Source organism: Stegodyphus dumicola, chromosome X2 (assembly GCF_044657685.1).
Source record: "Stegodyphus dumicola isolate Sdum_Otavi_A_Nest chromosome X2, ASM4465768v1".
NCBI classification, from domain to species: Eukaryota; Metazoa; Arthropoda; class Arachnida; order Araneae; family Eresidae; genus Stegodyphus; species Stegodyphus dumicola.
In genome coordinates, this window is record NC_140781.1 from 28,674,921 (window position 1) to 28,694,387 (window position 19,467).

The 19,467-nt window shown below is 33.2% G+C and overlaps 1 protein-coding gene across 1 annotated transcript in view; it reads left to right on the forward strand.

Moving 5' to 3' along the window:
- Positions 1–19,467, forward strand: part of LOC118185622 (ATP-dependent 6-phosphofructokinase-like) — a 116,680-nt gene that overhangs the window by 53,596 nt on the left and 43,617 nt on the right. Inside the window, exons 6-9 of the mRNA XM_035355510.2 lie at positions 1,417–1,461; positions 1,546–1,654; positions 12,444–12,539; positions 12,629–12,721. Of these exons, the coding sequence (XP_035211401.1) occupies positions 1,417–1,461; positions 1,546–1,654; positions 12,444–12,539; positions 12,629–12,721 (343 nt within the window). The remainder of the gene's footprint in view (positions 1–1,416; positions 1,462–1,545; positions 1,655–12,443; positions 12,540–12,628; positions 12,722–19,467) is intronic.

Sequence of the window (19,467 nt, forward strand, 5' to 3'; positions counted from 1 at the left end):
ACATATCTCAAAATGTTTTATCAATAATATGCTGATGTTGCAGGCTGTATTGTTTGCAGTGTCACTTATGCTTTGGATTAGATTATAATGAATTACAGCACTTGAACTAGCATGCATGTTTCAGTTTGTATTGTGGAGCTTTGGTTAAGCTGAAAGCTATGTCAGTTCATTATTTTCATTCAAATTTGCTTCTATTCTGTAGAAATAGAGGTGCCACCTTTCAGCTTGGGATGATAGACGTAAAAAATTTAAGTAGGCTTATTATGAAAGAAAGAACATGCCAATTGGTATCTAGAAGACTGGGAAAATATGGTTTTCTTAGTTAAATTAAAATTAAATCTACATGGTACTAGTGGGAAGAGATTTTCTTTCTATCTGTGTTTCTTCTCCTTTAAAACATTCATTTTGTGTGACAGAATGGAAATTGTACTAAATGAAGCATCGGAGTGCATCAGGAAGTTGCGAAGAGAAAATTTATTTCAGAAATTCTTAATGTAAAACACTGCATGTTGTTGAAGGACAATTAACTTCATTTTATAGGGCTAGAACCAGAGGAACATATGAAAAGTAATCTCATAATTTTTACTTAACTCATTTCTTTAAATTAAAAAATACCAAAACAAAATTTCTATCATGGAAAGCATTTTTATTAGTGGAAGCATGTGTTCACAATCAAATAAACAAGGACTTTTGTAGACACAATGTATATTTCTATTTCTATTTGCCTGTCATTAAAAAGAATTTCAACCTTCTATTCAATGTTGTTGTAGTATTCTGTCCTTATTTGCACGCTTAAGCCATTATCCAGATTTTAAATTTAAAAATTTGTTCTCTTACCTTTTCTGATTTATGTAAAGTTAGATTGTATTTGCATTGATATACTTAACTATTATTTAGTGTGGTTAATTATTTATTTAATAGGAAGCATGTCATATCTGAAATAGATCATTTCAAATGTACTTCCTGGTGTATGACTCTTACAGAATACATTGTGCATATTAATGTTACAATAAAATTAAAACTGGATTATTATCCAATTACAATTAAACCAAAAATTTAAGTAAAGCAAAAGTATGTTGGTCTATGTTAGCAAATTAACTAATTTAACTTTTTTAAACCTAACTTTAATAGCATAATCTTTTTATTCTTATACTTAAAGAAAATGTCATCTCCCTTAAAGAAAATGTCATCTGGATCTTCTTTTCTGTGAAATGTGTGCATGAAATTACAGAATAATAGGTGTACCTATCACTGCCTTTAGTGTGTTTATCAGCAGTAGTATCTTATTCATAACATCAATGTGATATGATGTTGATTTGATATGTATGAGTATCTGCTGCATGTCTTTCTTTTCATGTCTCTAAATTATTGTGTTATACTATTTTATCTTAATAAGATTTTACTGTTTTACCTTAGTCATCAGAGAACATTTATATTAGAAGTCATGGGTCGTCACTGTGGGTAAGTCACCATTATTTATTTCTTTAAGCTTTAATTTATGTTCAAAATAGGCTTTTAATTTTATGTTTCTATTTTGACTTTTAGCTATTTAGCTCTTGTTGGAGCTTTAGCAAGTGAAGCTGACTTTGTTTTCATCCCAGAATGGCCTCCTGAGAGAGAATGGCCTCAAACACTTTGTAGAAAACTTCAGCAGGTTTGTAGTTATTAATATTTGCTTAATCTCTCAAGTAAATGAAAGTTTTATATGAAATCATTTTATTTTGAAGTTGCCGAAAACCACACTACTACAGTTTCTTCTCATTTTTACCATTCTGTATTCTTTGTAAGGTTGCTATATCTCCCCCCCCCCATCCAGTTCTTTCCTTCTCTACTACTAGTTTCACTTCCTTTAAGTAGGAACAGTATGTGTCTTTCTTTTGCAAGCTTTCCTTTATGATGAGTAGGACATGAATAAAAGTAGATTAGTTGTCAAATTTGGATAGTGTGGGAAGTAACTGAAATATAATTTAAAAATTGCTGTTTCCTTTTCCATCTTTATATTCTCACTGAAGAAATTTGTAACTGAATCATGAAATTATCAGAATCATGCATAATTCAGGAGAAAGCATTTAATTTCATAGCATCATTTCTATCTTGTACTGATCTGCATCATGTAGAAAATATGAAGTTAACTGCAGTGTTATCTGTGTCCTTTTTGAGTATCTGCAATGTCACTTCTAATCTTTAACTGCTAACAATGGTCAATTTTAAACACTGTAATTACATTGATGATAGCAATTGGTAGTTGTGGACTGTATGTTAATTTATAAAAGTCAAGTTGAGAAACTTAACAACATTCATTTTCTTTCAAGCACAATAATGCCACTTAAATGGGCAAAGAGTGAGTAAGGAACAATTAACAATTGACTGCTGCTTTGTTCGGGCAGAGGAACGGACACTCGGTGTGGACCGAGTGCATCCCTATCGCTTACTGATTAGTACTGGACACTTGCCACTGACCTTACATGGTGCTGCAAGCGTTAAGCCAGTACAAATAGACAGAAATATTTTAACCGAGACGGAACATTCCGCCCGGCATTGAAATTTGATACAAAAATTTCAATTAATAAATTGGTGGCAAATTACAATAGTTCAAAATTTATATCACAAAACTAATTGTCAGATTACTACAGATCTAAAGTTGAAGGTTGGAGTTTAAGAGTATTAAATATTGAAAATAGTAATTATGCAAACAATATACAAGTTGACATAAAAAGTGTTACAATATGCATACATTTCAAAATAAGCCATACAAATCCTTTAAATATATAATCATTATTAAATTCTTTTAATGTATAAACTGATTCCACAAATATATATAAAGTCAGTAGAAACTTGAATATTACATTGGCAATAAACATATCTTTGATATAGATCTAGTGCAGATTCCTGAAGCAGTTTTAACTTTAGCTATACGTACCTTACAATCTGCACCAGGGATTGTCTCTAAAATTCTACCTAAGGCCCAATGGCAAGGAGGCAGATTCTCATCCTTAAGTAAAACCATTGCACCTGTTTCTACATTGGATTTCTGAAACTGCCATTTATTGCGCTGTTGCAAGTGATTGGGGTAATCTATTTGCCAATGCTTCCATATTATTTGAACAAACTTTGTTGTGCACTGCCACCTTGATAACCTATTATCAGTAATTTCAGTAAGTTCAGGTTCTGGTACAGACATGATTGGACGGTCAACTAAAAAATGTCTTGGCGTTAAAACTTCAAATTCATTAATATCATTAGACATAGGGGTTAATGGGCGCGAATTAAAATTCCTTCAATCTGAGTAATGATTGTAAGAAATTCTTCCATAGTAACCTTAGTACCTCCTATAGTTCTTCTAAGAAGGTACTTAAAGGATTTAACTCCCGCTTCCCACAAACCAAAATTCGGTGATTTAGGGGAAATTAATTTCCAAACTATAGTTTCTGAGGTGAAATAGCTGGATACTGCTTCATTTGGGTTTCTAATAAATTTTTGTAAATGCTTGAACTCTGTATGAGCTCCCTTAAAGTTTAGCATTATCTGTAATGATGGAAGAGATTTTCCCTCTAGCACAAAATCGCTTAAGAGCTGCTATAAAGGCTTCAGATGTCAAGTCTGATACTATCTCCAAATGGATTGTCTTTGTGGATAAACATATAAATAAAGCAACCTAAATTTTAGGAAAAATGCTCTTGTGTTGACCCTTGAATTGTACATGAAATGGTCTGCAAAAGTCAACACCACAATTAAGAAAGGGTGAAGTCAGAGTTATACGCTCAGTGGGAAGATTACTCTTGACTTGATTTGCTGTAGTTAGTTTGTTTTTAAAACAAATCACACAAGCATGAACTATCTTACGAGCCAAGCCCTTGCTGTGAATGGGCCAATATTTCAAATGCACCTGATGAAGTAAACCCTGTGCTCCAATATGTAGGTACTTCTTATGAAAATATTCAAAAATCAATACGGTAACTCTATGAATAGGAGGCAAAATTAACTGGTGTTTACAATCAAATAATGAGTTTGAGTTTTTTAATCTTCGTCTAACTCTTAAAAGAGAATTCTCATCTAGAAAAGGGTCAAGACCTTTTTAACTTACTTTGTGCAGGAATAGGCTTTTACCTTGCGGAAGAACTGTAATTTCCGAATTAAAGGCAGTTAATTGGGCATGCTGTATATGAAACTCCTCAGCCTTTTTCATCTCATCTAGAGTTCAATATCCCTGCATCTTATCCTGGGATTTACAATTTAAGATAAACTTGAAAATAAAACTGAGAATTCTGATTAGCTTATGAAAATTATTGGAAAGTTTTAGAAAAGAGTCTATAAAATGTTCATTCATTGTCAAAGTCAGAACTGGATTGAATGATTGTTTCAGTTCTTTCTCATGCTCTTCATCCGAAGAGGACCTGACCACCACAAGGAATTGTCCAAAAGTTCACTGGTATCTGCTCCTCCAGATATTATGTCCGCTGGATTTTCCTTTGAGGCAACATGACCCCACTTAAATTGCTTAGTCAACATTTGAATTTCAGCACTTCGATTGCTCACAAAAGTTTTTTGAGCTTGTGCGCAGGCGTGTTTATCCATGCTAGCACAATAGTAGAATCACACCACAAATAAACATCATCGATACTTAGTTGCAGCACTGTTATCACCTTTGACACAACTCTGCATAGTAATACTCCACACAATTCAAGACGTGGAATTGTAACAGGCTTTATAGGAGAAACTCTAGATTTGCTACAAAGAAGATTAGAATAATTCATTCCGTCAGTAGTAGTACAATGGATGTAAATAGCCGCACGTTAAGCCTTTTACGAAGCGTCCGAGAACCCATGAATCTCAGTTCTAACGGAATGTTCAGTTAAAATATGTCTGCGAATATTCAGTTGATCGATTAACTAAAGCTGGGAAAGGAATTTTTTCCATTCACACAATTCCTTGAGAGGTAATTCCTCATTCCAGTCCAGTTTCAGCATGTCTTTGCATGAATATTTTTGCCCTCATTACTATGGGTCCAATAAGACCCAAGGAATCAAAAAGCTTAGCTATTTCAGATAACATCTGATGTTTAGTAAAACTATCTTGATTGTCCGCAGCTGTTTTGAAAGTCAAGTGATCATCCTTCGGTTTCCAAAGCATTCCTAGTGTCTTCACGACACTATCTTGAGACTCAAAGGAATATTCCTTTGTTAAAATATCATACAGTAGCACAAGATGATTGGACACCCATTTATGTAGCTCCATACCTCCACGATGAAACATTTGTACTAATTCAGACTGAAGCTTTTTTGCTTCTTCTAAAGTATTTCCTTCTGTCAGGACATCATCTATATAAAAATCCGTAGATGTGACAGCAGCCGCCCTGGGAAAATGGCCTTGTTCATCATCTGCCAATGCCTTTAAGGTTCTTATGACTAAGAATGGTGCGCTAGTAGTGCCGTATGTAACCGTACGTAACCTATACACTTGAACAAGGGCCTCGCAGCTTGGCTTCCAAACAATTTGCTGTAAATTTCTTTGCGATGATGTATTTGTCGATATATCTGCTTAATATCGGCACTAAAGGCAAACCGATGTTTTCTAAACCTGGAAGCTATAGAGAAAAGATCTTCTTGAATTGTGCCTCCGTTCAATAGAATTGAATTTAGCGAATAGCCACTGGATGATTTACATGATGCATCGAAAACAACTGTTAATCGAGTTGAAGTTTTCTCCAGCCGATATACTGATGGGGAATGTAGTAACAAGTTTTACAGTTATCTATGGACATAACAGATTCCATGTGATTTAAGCTTAAATATTCGTTGAAAAATTCCTTATACAAATTAGCCATAATCTTACTAGCATCAAGACGCTTCCAAATTGTGTTCAGTTTCTTAATAGCAATTTCTTTAGATGAACCCAGCATTGAAGTTGCATCATTCTTCATAGGTAATTTTACTATGTATCTGCCTGTTTCATCACATGAGTACGTTTCATTAAAATGCTTTTTGCAAAATATTTCTTCTTCATTCTTTACGACTTCTTTACCATCTCCTGGGAAGGATTCTAAATCGGAAAACTTCTTAATTGCATTATCAAGACTTGGTTCCGTTATCAAATAACAGTAGGATTGATTATTACAGTAGGTAGTACCCCTGTCATTAAATAACCAAATTTTGTGTTTTGAAATATTATGTTTCCATTCAGCGCTTGAACTCTACCTTCCTTCAAGATGTTAAAGAATAGTTCATTTCCTATCAATATATTGATTTTACTAGATGTATAGAAGTTAGGGTCTGCTAATTTAATGTCATGCGGTATCGTTAGATTAGAAATATCCAGTTTTGTTGAAGGAATTACATCTGTTATTTTTGGAATAATACATAATTCTAAATTGGGAGAAAAGGTCTCTTTCATTCAAAGTATGGGCGAAAATCTTCGCTTTGATTGAATGAGCTGATCCACTTATTCCCGAAATGTGCGTTCAGATGGGTTTACTTTTCAAGCCCAAAAATTCTGTGCATTCTTTGGTGATGAGGTTCATTTGCGAGCCGCAGTCCAGTAAGGCCCTTATACTGCAGCGCTGCCCGAACACATGCGTCACATAAATAACCACTGTACTCAGTAAGACAGAGTTTCCCGCCCCAGATGTAGATGCAAAACTATGTACTGCTTGTTGTATATTGTCACCCGAAGCTTCTTTGGAGGGGTTTGTTCTCCCTTGGTTTGATGGAAGGCAGGGAGTGTCAGTTGGGCACTGAGTGTCATTGTCCCTATGGAGAAGGGAATGGTTTTCGGGAGCAGCGGCTGCATGAAAAGTTTGAATGAATTCCATTCTCCGGAATGAGTTTTTAGACAATTCGCACGTAATTTTTAATTTTTGACGATAATGAGCCTATTTTCAACATTCATTTGTTTGAATACCCTACATTTAAAGAAGGTATGGTTTCCTTTACAGTGGATACATTTTTTTTGAGTTGGAATTAATTGAATTTATAACAAAACCCTTTGGTTTTTGCACCAATACTGAGTTTAGGAGGAAATTTGATAGGCATATTTTTATGAATGCTTTCTAGCACCAAAGTTCGATTTTCAAGAAAACTTAAAAATTCATCGAGTAATGGAACGTCTTTGAATTTTATGGTAAGTTCAAATTGCTTTCGCGTTTCCTTGTCAGTTTTCTGAAGGAGAATATTTATTAAAAATTGCATTAGGTAGCCTATCAAGATTGTACTCTAACGTTTTTAAGGTGCGTAGATTGCGTTTGGTATGATCTAATAATCGGCAAAGTTCCTTGGATGATTCTTGCTGAATTCTTTCTTGGTTCAAAATATTTTGTATGTGACTGTCAACTATCGCTCGTTTGTTTTCGTAACGTAATTCTAAGGCTTGAAACAGTGATTGGTATGTGTCTTCACAATTCTCGATATTTTTTGCATCTCCTTTAAGAGCAGCTTTTAAATTATAAAGTTTTTGTGTTTCAGTTAATTTCTTATTTTTAGCATTTAAGGATATAAACTGGCATTTAAAATCATGAAATTCTTCATATTTTCCAGAGAATTGAGGTAAAGGTATTTCAGGCAATTTAACATTAATATTTTCAACAGTATTATTATGTACTGGTAATGCATTAAGTTTTGATTTTAATTTTGAAAGGAGGTATTTGAGACTTACCTCCATTTACTCCAGATCATCCTCTTTTTCTTCAATAATTTCACAAGATTCCTCTATGGAGACCTCTGCTGGTAGACTGAAGTACCGCTGTTTTAATTCAGCCAAGGATCGCTTTATTCCTGATAACGATTGCAATATCACTTCTAAAAATGATTCACTTTCTTCATTTTCGATAAAGTCATGTAGAGAGTGTTCCAGTTTTGTGACTTTTAGACAAAAGTTTTGTGTTGCCTGTTCAGAGATATTATATTATCCATAGTTGCTGTTCTTTCTTCGGGTTGGTTAGGATCAAAATGATGATAGCAACTGGTAGTTGTGGACTGTATATTAATTCATAAAAGTCAAGTTGAGAAACTTAACAACTTTCATTTTCTTTCAAGCACAATAATGCCACTTAAACGGGCAAAGAGTGAGTAAGGAACAATTAACAATTGACTGCCGCTTTGTTCGGGCAGAGGAATGGAGACTCGGTGTGGACCGAGTGCATCCCATTCACTTACTGATTAGTACTGGGCTCTCGCCACTGATCTTACATGGCTCTGCAAACGTTAAGTTTTTTAGTTTTTAAACAGTTTAACTCTTTAATAATTAAAGAGTTTTTAATTTTCCAAAATTGCCCGAAGCCATGCCAAGAATTGGATGAATGAGATTTTTACCTTTTTAAAAATGGAGAATTTGCATAAAATGAAAACCTAAAAAATTAAGTATCAATATAAAACTAATTTTAAAATTTAGCATTTTATTGAGCATGCAATCAGTGGAATCTTACATGTCAGAAGCAATACTGTGAAGCAGCTGTTTTACATTTAAATTACTGTAGCAGTATGAGAATGATCTCTCAGTAAAATGAAATTTAAAAAATCATTTGCGATCATCATGGGTTCAAAAAGCTAAGAAATTATAAACATTCTGTTAGTGCAAGTAAAACAATAGATCCTTGGCAATAAAATTGATAATTTCCATCAAGAAAAATAAAGTATAAAATTAAGTAAATATAATTTTTCATTTTCTTTCCTGAAGTTTTGTAATTGAAGCTACACTTTCCATTTCCTTTCTCATTCTTGATTTTGCAGTTTCTGTGATTTCTTTCCTTCTTCAGTTTTCCAGTTTGTGTTTTCCATTTTTGTTCTTTATTTTCTTCTTTCCTTTGCTGTTCTGTGTCGTTTCTTACATTCTTCATCCCTGTTCGTAATAGGGCTCAACCATTCTTCCACAGAAGTACCCTCAAAATCCTCACTCTCTAGATTTTTATTCTATAACAGTATTATTCAAAAGCATTTTTATCCCTGTTTTCTGCCTTAATTATCTGACAAAGCTTTTCCTAAGAACATTGTACCTCTATATGCCTTCAGCTTCAGTTCCTAAAAATTTGAATTAGCATTAATCATAGTTTATATTATCTGTATGTGTATGTGTTTGTACATATATATATTGTAATTCAGTGACATTAAATACTAAAATTATTATCTTCCAAATTGTAAGAAAAATGTAAAAGGAAAGTTGATAAGCAGTAAAATAATAATTTTAGCGAAGGGAAGTAGCCTAGGCCAAATGGTCAAAATATTAGAAAAGTATTTTTGTTTGTGCCAGGAGGATGGACAATAATGATTCAAATTCATGTTCTAATTAATTGGAAGGACAAATCAATGATGACTAAACAATGAAATACCTGATATCTTTGCTAACTTAAGCCAATCCAAGAGCTACTGCTGCAAATCTTGGGTTACTGTTTGTCATTGCACTTCCGTGCATCTGTTGGAAATGTTTCTTTTGGAGTTATCTGTCCTTACTTTTCTGTTGTTTATATCTTCCTTATGTGCCTGTACTTTCATGTGTTATTTCTGCAAACACATTTAATTACAATTTCTGCTTATTTGAGTTTCATCTGTCTGCTTTACATTTTTGCCAGATATTTTATATTCCACCTGCATATTCACTCAAAAAAAAGGCAGCAAGTAATGACTTGTAGATGGAAAACCAGGAACCTATTTTCATTCAAAAAGATCACAAGAATATTTGACATTTAATCGCTAGTACCAGTAAATTCACATTTATTTTCATCTATTTTGTAATTGCAAAAATTCCAGATCCTTAACTATAATAAAAATTGTAGGAATAATTGTCTCCCAGTTTATGCTTAGCTGAAGTTGTTCTTAAACATTTGAATTTTTTAAGAAATAGAAGTGCAAGTGTATGCACTGTAATGTAAATTTGTGCAATGCTGCTCTGTAAAGTCTTATATTGTACCTTTGTAACATAAATTTTGTTTTATGTTGTAAAGTATCCATAATAAAATATCAAAGCTCATGAGAAACTATATGCACAAATATTTAACGTTTAAATTAAAATCATACCATGCTTATTTGGTTGTCACTCCAATCCTGTCAATGACACACATTTATTTGTTGTAACTCCTCAAGAGAAGTAACACTTAAGATTCTTACAGCTGTAAACTAAATACTTTATTTCATACTAAGGGTACTTTTACTAACTTGGGAGATTTAGACATTATCACAAGTTACTCGCAAAACATTTTCTCTATGCTGTGAGTCTAAGCCAAGTTGCAGACTCATCAATTATAATTTACTAAAGGAACAAGTATGCAGGCATTTAATAACCACTTTCTGTAGTTATAATATGCCAAAATTTTAGAGCCATCTCAGATTATCACTGATCAATAGATACACAGATATGCTTAAACTTGAATCCTGAATAAGGAAAGGTGATATAGAGTCTTTGCGGCACGAAGCTACCTAGAACCTGTTCCGCCAAAGATCATCCATGCAAGTTCATGGTAAGGAAAAAAAGGGTACATTCCACTCAAATGCCATCCACAGGATGTTTTTGATCAATACTTAGATAGAACTTAAGATGGTATCACAACTTTCAGTTTTTCTGAAAATTATATATGAATCTACACATCTAGAAATACATAATAAAAAACTTACCTGCTAGTATTTTATAAATAATCCCAAAACATTAATAAATGTAGAGCCTTTAATTACAGTGGCAAATGTTTGAACAAAATTTCCTGGATGACCTCTGGACTTTTTAAAGAATGGCTGAAGGATTGGGACAGAGAGCTATCGACGCCAGTCGAGAAAAGTGCTGCTTCTTCTCGACAATTGTGCAGCACATCCTCGTTTAGATTGCTTGATGAACGTCCAACTGGAATTTCTACCTCCAAAGGCCACAGCTTTGGTCCAGCCAATGGACATGGGCATCATCAAAACTATGAAGACCCTTTATCGTGCAAGGTTGGTTAATTACATCCTAGAAGCAATTAAAGAAAGTTTGCTGACCTTATCGTCAAAAGCCAGCAGGGTCAGTGCAAAGGTCAACGTGTTACAAGCAGTTACATTTGTGGCCGACAGCTGGCGAAAAGTGAGCAGTGAGACAATTCAGAACTGTTTTTCTCACTGTGGCTTTAAGCACTTGGTTTTGGAGATGGATGTGGACATGCTCATTAAAAGTGAAAATGATGATTTAGATGTGGAACTTCAGCAGGTACAAAATTGTGAAGAATTTTTTTCCATTGACTACAAGCTTCAATGCTACGATGAAAATGAAGATTACGCTGCTGCAATCGTTGCTTGAGTTGCAGCAAAACACACGACAGCATCCGAAGACCAAGAAAGTGATGATGATGATGCCACTAATAAGTTGGTGCAAGTGACAACACAGGATGTGAGGAAATGCATTGAAACTTTGCTTCGGTATTTCATGCAGGAGGGAAATGAAGGTGGTCCCATTGCTGCGTTAGATGTTTGTGGCAATTTCGTTCACATGCAATCCATCAAAAGAACGCGTCAGATCACATTGTATAAGTTCTTCAAATGTTGACTGGAACTTGGTAAGAAATTGTTTTTATTGTGCTTCACATGATGAGTATCATGGAGATTGTTTCTTAGAATTTGTTTCTAAATTAATTTTCTCAATGAAAAAAGTTTGACTGTATTTTGTGTTTGTACATGTATGTTCGTCATAGTGTGTACCACACCATAAAGTTCATAATTACATTTTAGTACATGATTTACATGTACATTTACTGTTTGCTACATATAGCATGTCCCATCTTACAACATAAGACATGTTCGTTTAATCGGACCAGCCGGTTATTAGGACTAAAACGATCGTTTCCCGATGTGGTCCGATTAACCGGAATCGACTGTATATGATTATTCCTACTATCAGTATTAATTGCAAATTATTATTTCCTTTGTTTATTGTATTTCCTAAATAGACAGAATTCTGTAATTACCTTGTCTCACTTTTTTTAGTAATATTTTGGTTATGTGATTTGTTTAGCTTGGCAAATCGCATTATTTGTTACAATTTTATCACTGTTTATCTACATTGTACTGAAAACTAATTTTTTCATTGTTATGTATTTCTTGATGAGCAGATTCACACACCCCAGAAAAATTTAAGAGTTTAAGTTTGAGAAAACTTCATTATTAGGTTACTAGCTCTGTTTTGCTTTTTATTAATTATATAATCAATCCATAACCCAAACCTTTAATATCTATGTATAAAATTGTTGTATCTGCCAGGACGTTTATAGTACAGTATGTTTGGTTTACTGTCTATAAAATTCACGAAGTTTCTAATTGTTTTTCATTTATACATTTTAAGTTACATTAGGTTTGTTATATTTTGAGTAATGTAATCTTTGTCAAACAATGTCTTTGTATCTGAAAATAAAAATAGTCCAACTCAGCATATACCTCTGAGCCAGATAAACATGTTTTCCATTGCAAAATATGTCATTATGTAAAATAAATGTAATTTTCTAGGAACGTGATAATGGTCAGAGATTAAATATCATTCTTGTTGCTGAAGGTGCACAGGATAAAGATGGCAATCCTATATCTGCTGAGCAAGTTAAAAAAGTAAGTTAATTTTTTAATTGAATTCATAAATTTTAGAATTTTAAATTATATATATTGTTGGTTAAAATCAAAAACTATATTTTTACCAGGTTATTGAAGATAAGTTACAGCAAGATACACGTATCACTGTTCTTGGGCATGTGCAGCGAGGAGGCAGTCCTTCAGCATTTGACCGTATTTTAGTAAGTCTTCCACCTGAAATATATATATGCAAGTATTTTTCAAAACAATTATTTCAATATTTTACTGCAGTGAGAGAATGTAAATATTAAAATTTATGAAATATTCATTTTTTGATATTGCATTGAGCAATCTTTTTTTTATTTATTTATTTTGTATTTTGATTTATATTTATTTATTTATGCATGTCCACTTAATTTTATCTCTTTAATTATCCTTTATTTTTCTGTAGTACTTGTTATTCTTAATAAACAGAAATTGATTTTATGAGAGTAGCTTTAGGAAAAAACAGCTTTCTGACCCCTATTAGATGGTAATAATTTCTTGCTAAATTGACAGAATTCTAAAAGTTTCCAGGAAACACATTTTTCAAACTCTTCAGCTGGTTTTTCTAAAAGGTTTTAGTAATGCTGTTTGTGTTTTGGTATAAAAAGGAAGCAGTGGGGAGCCAGGCTAAAGGGAATTAGTCAATTAGATTGATGTGTTCTGAAATTATATCAGTGATTTTCAGCCTTTACTGCATAGCAATTTTGTAATTATGATGTTCAAGACTTTACTGTATGAGCAATTTTGTAATTCTGATTTGTGCTAATGCTAATTATGATTTGTGCTAAGTGATTTTCAGCCTCTACTGTATGAGCAATTTTGTAATTATGATTTGTGCTAAGGAAAATTTTCTGACTACTTACCATTTGTTTTTGAGATGATCATCTTCATTTATAAAGCTTTTTATTGCATAAGGCTATAGTAAAATTTCAGGTTTTCCACCACATTGTGATATGTGATTTAAGGAGGGTTTGGTTAACCCATAGCAATTGACATCAGGAGCAGAATCTCTTTGAATATTTATTATTAGAAAAATGGAAGCCTATCTGGAATAATTATGAACACATTTACTAAAATGAAGACAGTGATGAAATCTCAGTAGAAGCAAATGCTGTAATGGTGCTTCCATTGTTTCAGATATGAAGCAGAACATGGTCACTGTAGCATAGAAAATTGTTCATATCATAAACAAGAAAGTTTAAGCTGTAAAGGAAACATTTTAAAAAGAAATAGCCCTTGTCAATGAAGAAATCAAGAATGTAAAAACTTCCATTAATGAAGACATTTCTGCAAATGATTATGTTTCAGCTATTAATTACTACATCTGTGGAGTTAATAAAAAATAAATAAAAAAAATTAAGAAGCATCTGAAATAAATGCAGTTGTGACTATTCTGAATAACTCTCCTTCTTCATTTTTGTGTCCCATTATTAAATTTACATCAAATAGAGAAATATTATTATAGAATGTATGTAAAATGCAATTTGAAACGATTTCGCACAAAACCGGTGAGACTGTGCATCCAAAGCATTACGTGCGATCGCATCACTACCATAAGAAGTGGTATGGTAATACTTTCTTGTTTGTTGAAAAAAATAAAGAAATGCAAACATTTTATGCAGCTGTAGTCTGCTGCAGACTTATCATTCAATAGAAGATTCCTGAAATATTGCCCAAAGCTTCAACTACACCAAAAAATAATGCAAAGAAGTAGAAAATCACTTCAAATGCCTGCAGCTGATTAAGGAAGAATAACTCAGATTTCATTCCCATCATAATTACATCTGGACATTGATCAGTTTAAGTTTGTCAATAGCTTTGAAAAACAAAATGAAATAAATTAATTACTTTCTTAAATTGCATAGTTTTACCTTACCATATTTCATACATAGTATTGCTTGCATACAGGTTTGTAATAGATTGAATGCACGCAGAGCCGATGATAGCTTGATAAAATTTATTTTCTGGAAAGAAACACTTAACAGTTTAGGAACTTTCCACAAAAATACTCATACAGTTCTTCACAGTATCGCAGAGTACAATCAGTAATTACACTTCAAACAACTCAGATCATTAAACACAGTTAGATGCAAAGCGCATCTAAAGAGGCAGAGCTCCTATGGCGATCTCTCAATCCTCTGAACTCATGCTGAACTAAACAACTGAGAAATTTATGCTCTCCCTGGTCTTGTATTGTTTTTCCCGGTTGCTGAGAAATGTCTAGTGCCAACTATTTCTCAAAATTACTGGAACACATGCACGGTTAAAGTTATATATAGGAGCTGAATATGATTATAGTTACACATAGAGGAAAGATTTACAGGAATTCATTTACAGGGTCAGTTATGTATCAGGGAACCAAAATGTATACAGGGACTGGACCAAAATGTTCTCGTATGATCACCAAGTTTGGCGACATTTGGCGAGTTGTAGAAAAATTTGCAATATAAATTAGTTGCCAAAACCATCACCAGTTTAACAATGTTGTGCCAATTTAGCAAGATAGGCATTTACCTCAATGTTAAATAAACCTGTCCCTGTAATGTTATTTTTCTGGCAGACCTTTGTCTCTTTCGAGCATTTCATTTTACATTATACAAAAAATACCACAATTTCACATATAATTTCATCAAAATTATGCACATATATAGAAAATTCGTAACACTAGATAATGGCATATGTGCCAACTCCTAATTTCAGTGGGAGACTTCCGATTTTTCATTACAACTCATGGTAGGTCACAAAATCTCCCAGTTTTTAATTTTTAGCTTTTCTAAAGAAAATGTTTCCCAGCAACAAGTGAAATTTGCTGAATTAATGAAACTTAAATTAGGCAAATTCTATTAATTTTTTAAATAAATTTTATCTGAATTGTATTTTTAATGCATTTTATTGATATTTATCTTTTTAAATTACATCTGAATTGTCTTAATCTGTTGTTGTTGACATTTGTATATATCTATATGAATATTTTAAGCAGACATTTGTATATATTTATATGAATATTCAAGCAATGTTTAATCAGTTAATATTGGTATTTAATATTATTTTACTTCAATATATGATACATTATTAAGTTTATCCACACAAATGCTATATGCATTAGTTATTAATTTTATTTTAATAGTATTTAAATTTTATTTTCATAGTATTTGATAAAAAGGCTTACCTTCAAAGCTCGGGATTTCCTGAGTATAAAAGTGTAAGAAATTTTTTTAATGTACTTTTAGCCTAAGAATATCAAATTTAGAATATCCATTCCAGTGCTGATATACTTCCCATCAGAACTGTATTACAATAAATTCAATAACCTGAATCATTCATTATAAACTGATTTAAAGTCAATTTGAAATTCCTTTTATGAAAACCTCCCAGTTTTTAAGATTTCAAGGTTGGTAGCTATGTATAGCAAGAAAGGGCTGATAAAATGTAAATAAGGTAATTTAAAATTAAGTCCTCTGAAGTGATAGCAATTTCTGTGGGAATTTCACTGTCTAGTAAGCCACATCTTCTCTGCAAAAATTGTGCACTCATATTCTGGAAAAATCAAGGTTGTTCATAATTGGAATCACCCTGGAGATCTGTTCACAAATGAAGTTTTCTTCATCTGTTACCCTAATTGCAATATATTTATTAAAAATTTATTACAGATCCCCTATATTGATTAGCAGAAACAGAATGAAAATATTTGTGGACTGATATGTGTAAAGAACCATTTAAAATACTGGAGACATTGACATACAACCCTGCATTAGCTTGTGCTCAATTGAAATGTGATTTCATTCTTGATACAGATGACAGTAGTGGTTTAATGCTGTGTTTTGCCAAAAATAGATCCCCAAGAAAATGAAAAGTAAAAAGAAAATCAGTAAGAAATAGATCATTAAGAATATTTTTGATAGTTTCTGTAAAACTCAAAGCTTGAAGAAAATTGCTGTATCACCAGGGAAAGCCTCTTCACTAATTTAATTGTAGTACAGTTTTTGTGTTATTATGTGTGCATGCAAATATTTTTGAAGTGCATCTATCTATACATCATCAACTTAACTACTTGAGATATTTAGAGGGGCAAGTGACCTACTGGATATAATGCTATAATAATTTAGTATGAGGATTGAAGGTTGCAGAGGTTCTTTAAATGGAATGTTGATTCACTTCCATCAACACCTTGTATATGAAAATACAGACATTGCTCAAAGATTAAGATGAAATGTTGCTTTGGTTCCATTGTTCAGGACCAAGGAAGTTAGAATAGATGGCATCACGAAAGTGAAGCGTAGGAAATGTCAACAACATGGAGGTCACGACTTATCATGGCTACCATAGTCCTTGTGATTTTTCTATATATTAAGGAAAATCATTTATTTTAATTATTAAAATTAGATTGGGAGTTGTTTAACAAGGAGTAGCATGTAAAGCAAGACCAGTGAACCATAGACTGTGCCATTTCTGTTACTGCATTTATTTCTAAGTTCTTGGTCAGGACTTTTCATTTGAGAAACCGAAGAAAGCTTATATAAAATATCCTGAATTAGGACCACTAATAGCATTTATAGAAGCAGTAAGTGGAAATTCCCATCTATGGAAAAAAGGCACATTTCAATCAGGCAACAAAAAGATTTGGGATTCATTTTAAGAAGAATTTTTCTGTTGTTGAGGGAAGCCAGAAATGCTCTCAAATGGCTTCATTTTGATTTTGGTTTAAGATAACACTCACAAGTTTGTAGATGTTTTATCTAAAACAATGCTGAATCAGATGTGCAAAAATGGTGCAGATCCTAAGTTATACATGAAATGTAAAAAAATGCCTGTAGACAAATATACCAGAGAGATCACAGTGTTGTGGATGTATGAGCACCATTCAAGAGGAACATTGAACATTTTTCAATCACTACTCTAAATTTATGGGATGATGTAACCACAGTGCTTTCATCAGTTGCACTCTCAAAAGTAGTTTTGGGTCCATTTCTGTTAATTCCCAGATGCAAATAGTGAGAAGTAATGCAGGATTGTTCAATTAACCTTTTCTCCCACAGTTCTGACTGCATCCCAGAGGAACTGTCCGGATTTCTTTTTTTTTGGGGGGGGGGAGAATTAAAAAAAATCTTATACAATCAGCACAAGTTAAATTCATTTTTTGCCTACAGTGGATATGAAGATGCACTCCAAATCTGCAAATCAGTTCTGTGTGAGAACTTCTCACAAAGCTTGTTGGCTTCAGGAAGCTTCAAACAATTTACTGAAACAGTGACAATTTGAATCATTACTCTAAATTTGTTGCTTTAAATTTAGAGTAGTGATCCAAATTGCCACTAGATGTTTCAGTAAATTGTTTGAAGCTTCCTGAAGCCAACAAGCTTTGTGAGAAGTTCTGATACCGAACTGATTTGCAGATTTGAAGTGCATCTTCATATTCACTGTAGGCAAAAAATGAATTTAACTTGTGCCTGTTTAACCCTGCAATGGAGGAGCCGGCGTACAGTGTACGTCAATGCCATCTTTTGGGCTGTAATTTTTAGACAACCCCTTCCTGAGATTCCTTCCTTCCTCTACCCTCCTAGAAACATTCCATGAGTGCAATGCATCTGGTATTTCTGGTCAGTCTGGTTTATGCCTTTCTTCAGAAAGCAGTTATTGTGGACATGTCGCGTAGGCGAACACAGTACGCTGCTTCTCTAATTATGTACAGAAAGAATATTGTACCTCCTGAAGATTATTTGTGCATTTTAGAAGAAGTTTCGGTTGATGAAGACTCTGACAATTTGGATAACGCATCTGATGTCGATGAATTAAGAGTCATCGAACATTCTGATCATGAAAGTGATTCAGAAAGTGACGGAAATGTTTCTAAACATCCTCATTTTCCTTCCTCAAATGATGTTTCCCCAACAAATGATGATTTTAGTGATGTTGAAAATGGCATGAGTGATTTAAAATATGAGGACTTTTTTGTAAAAAAAATTACAAAAAGAAGAAAGTTGGAGGAAAGTTTCTGAAAGAGGAAAAGGAAACTTATAAGTGGAATAACGTTTCCCTGAAGAGCAAATTTGCCTGAATGCCTCGAAAAAATTTGATGAAAAAAATTTGTCCAAGTGCCAAAACTTGTGACGATATAAATGATGAGCTTTCTGCTTTCCAGAAAATCATAAATACAAATATGATTGATGCTACTGTACAATATACAAATATTTATCTCAAATGTAACAGGACTGTAGATGATTTCCAAAACAACTCAAAGAGAAGCGTGTATGATACTAATAGAGCAGAAATGTTTGCCTTTTTAGGAATTTTAGTCTTATTAGAGTGCAAAAAAATCTCAAAACTCAATTTGGAGGAAGCATGGGCAAAAGACAATACTGGAATTGAAATTTTGCAAGGGGTCGTGGGTCTCAAGCGATTCAGAAACCTGTGTGCTACTATTAGATTTGACGATAAAGGCACAAGGTATGTGCGAAGAAAAACTGATAAGCTTGCTGCACTAAGAGAATTTTTTGAATCTTTCAATCAGATCTTTTCAAATCAGTCAAATCTTTTATACACCAGTTGATGAACTCGCAATCAATGAGAATCTGGAACCCTTTCACGGGAGGTGCACTTTTATTCAATTCATCCCCAACAAGCCCGCAAAGTACGGTCTGAAAATTTTTGCAGTTGTTAACTCACGAATGTTTTATACATTGAAGCTTGAAATTTATTGTGGCAATCAACCCCCAGGACCTTACGAGGCTTCTAAGTATTGACATTGTCAAAAGGCTAATTGATGCATATGAAGGTTCCAACCGTAACCTGACAACCGATAATTGGTATACAGGCTACCTGCTAGCTCAATATGTTCTTACGATAGGTATAACACTTGTGGGCACGCTTGAAAAAATAAAAAGGAAATTCCAAATAAATTCCAGCCATCAAAAACAAGAAAAGT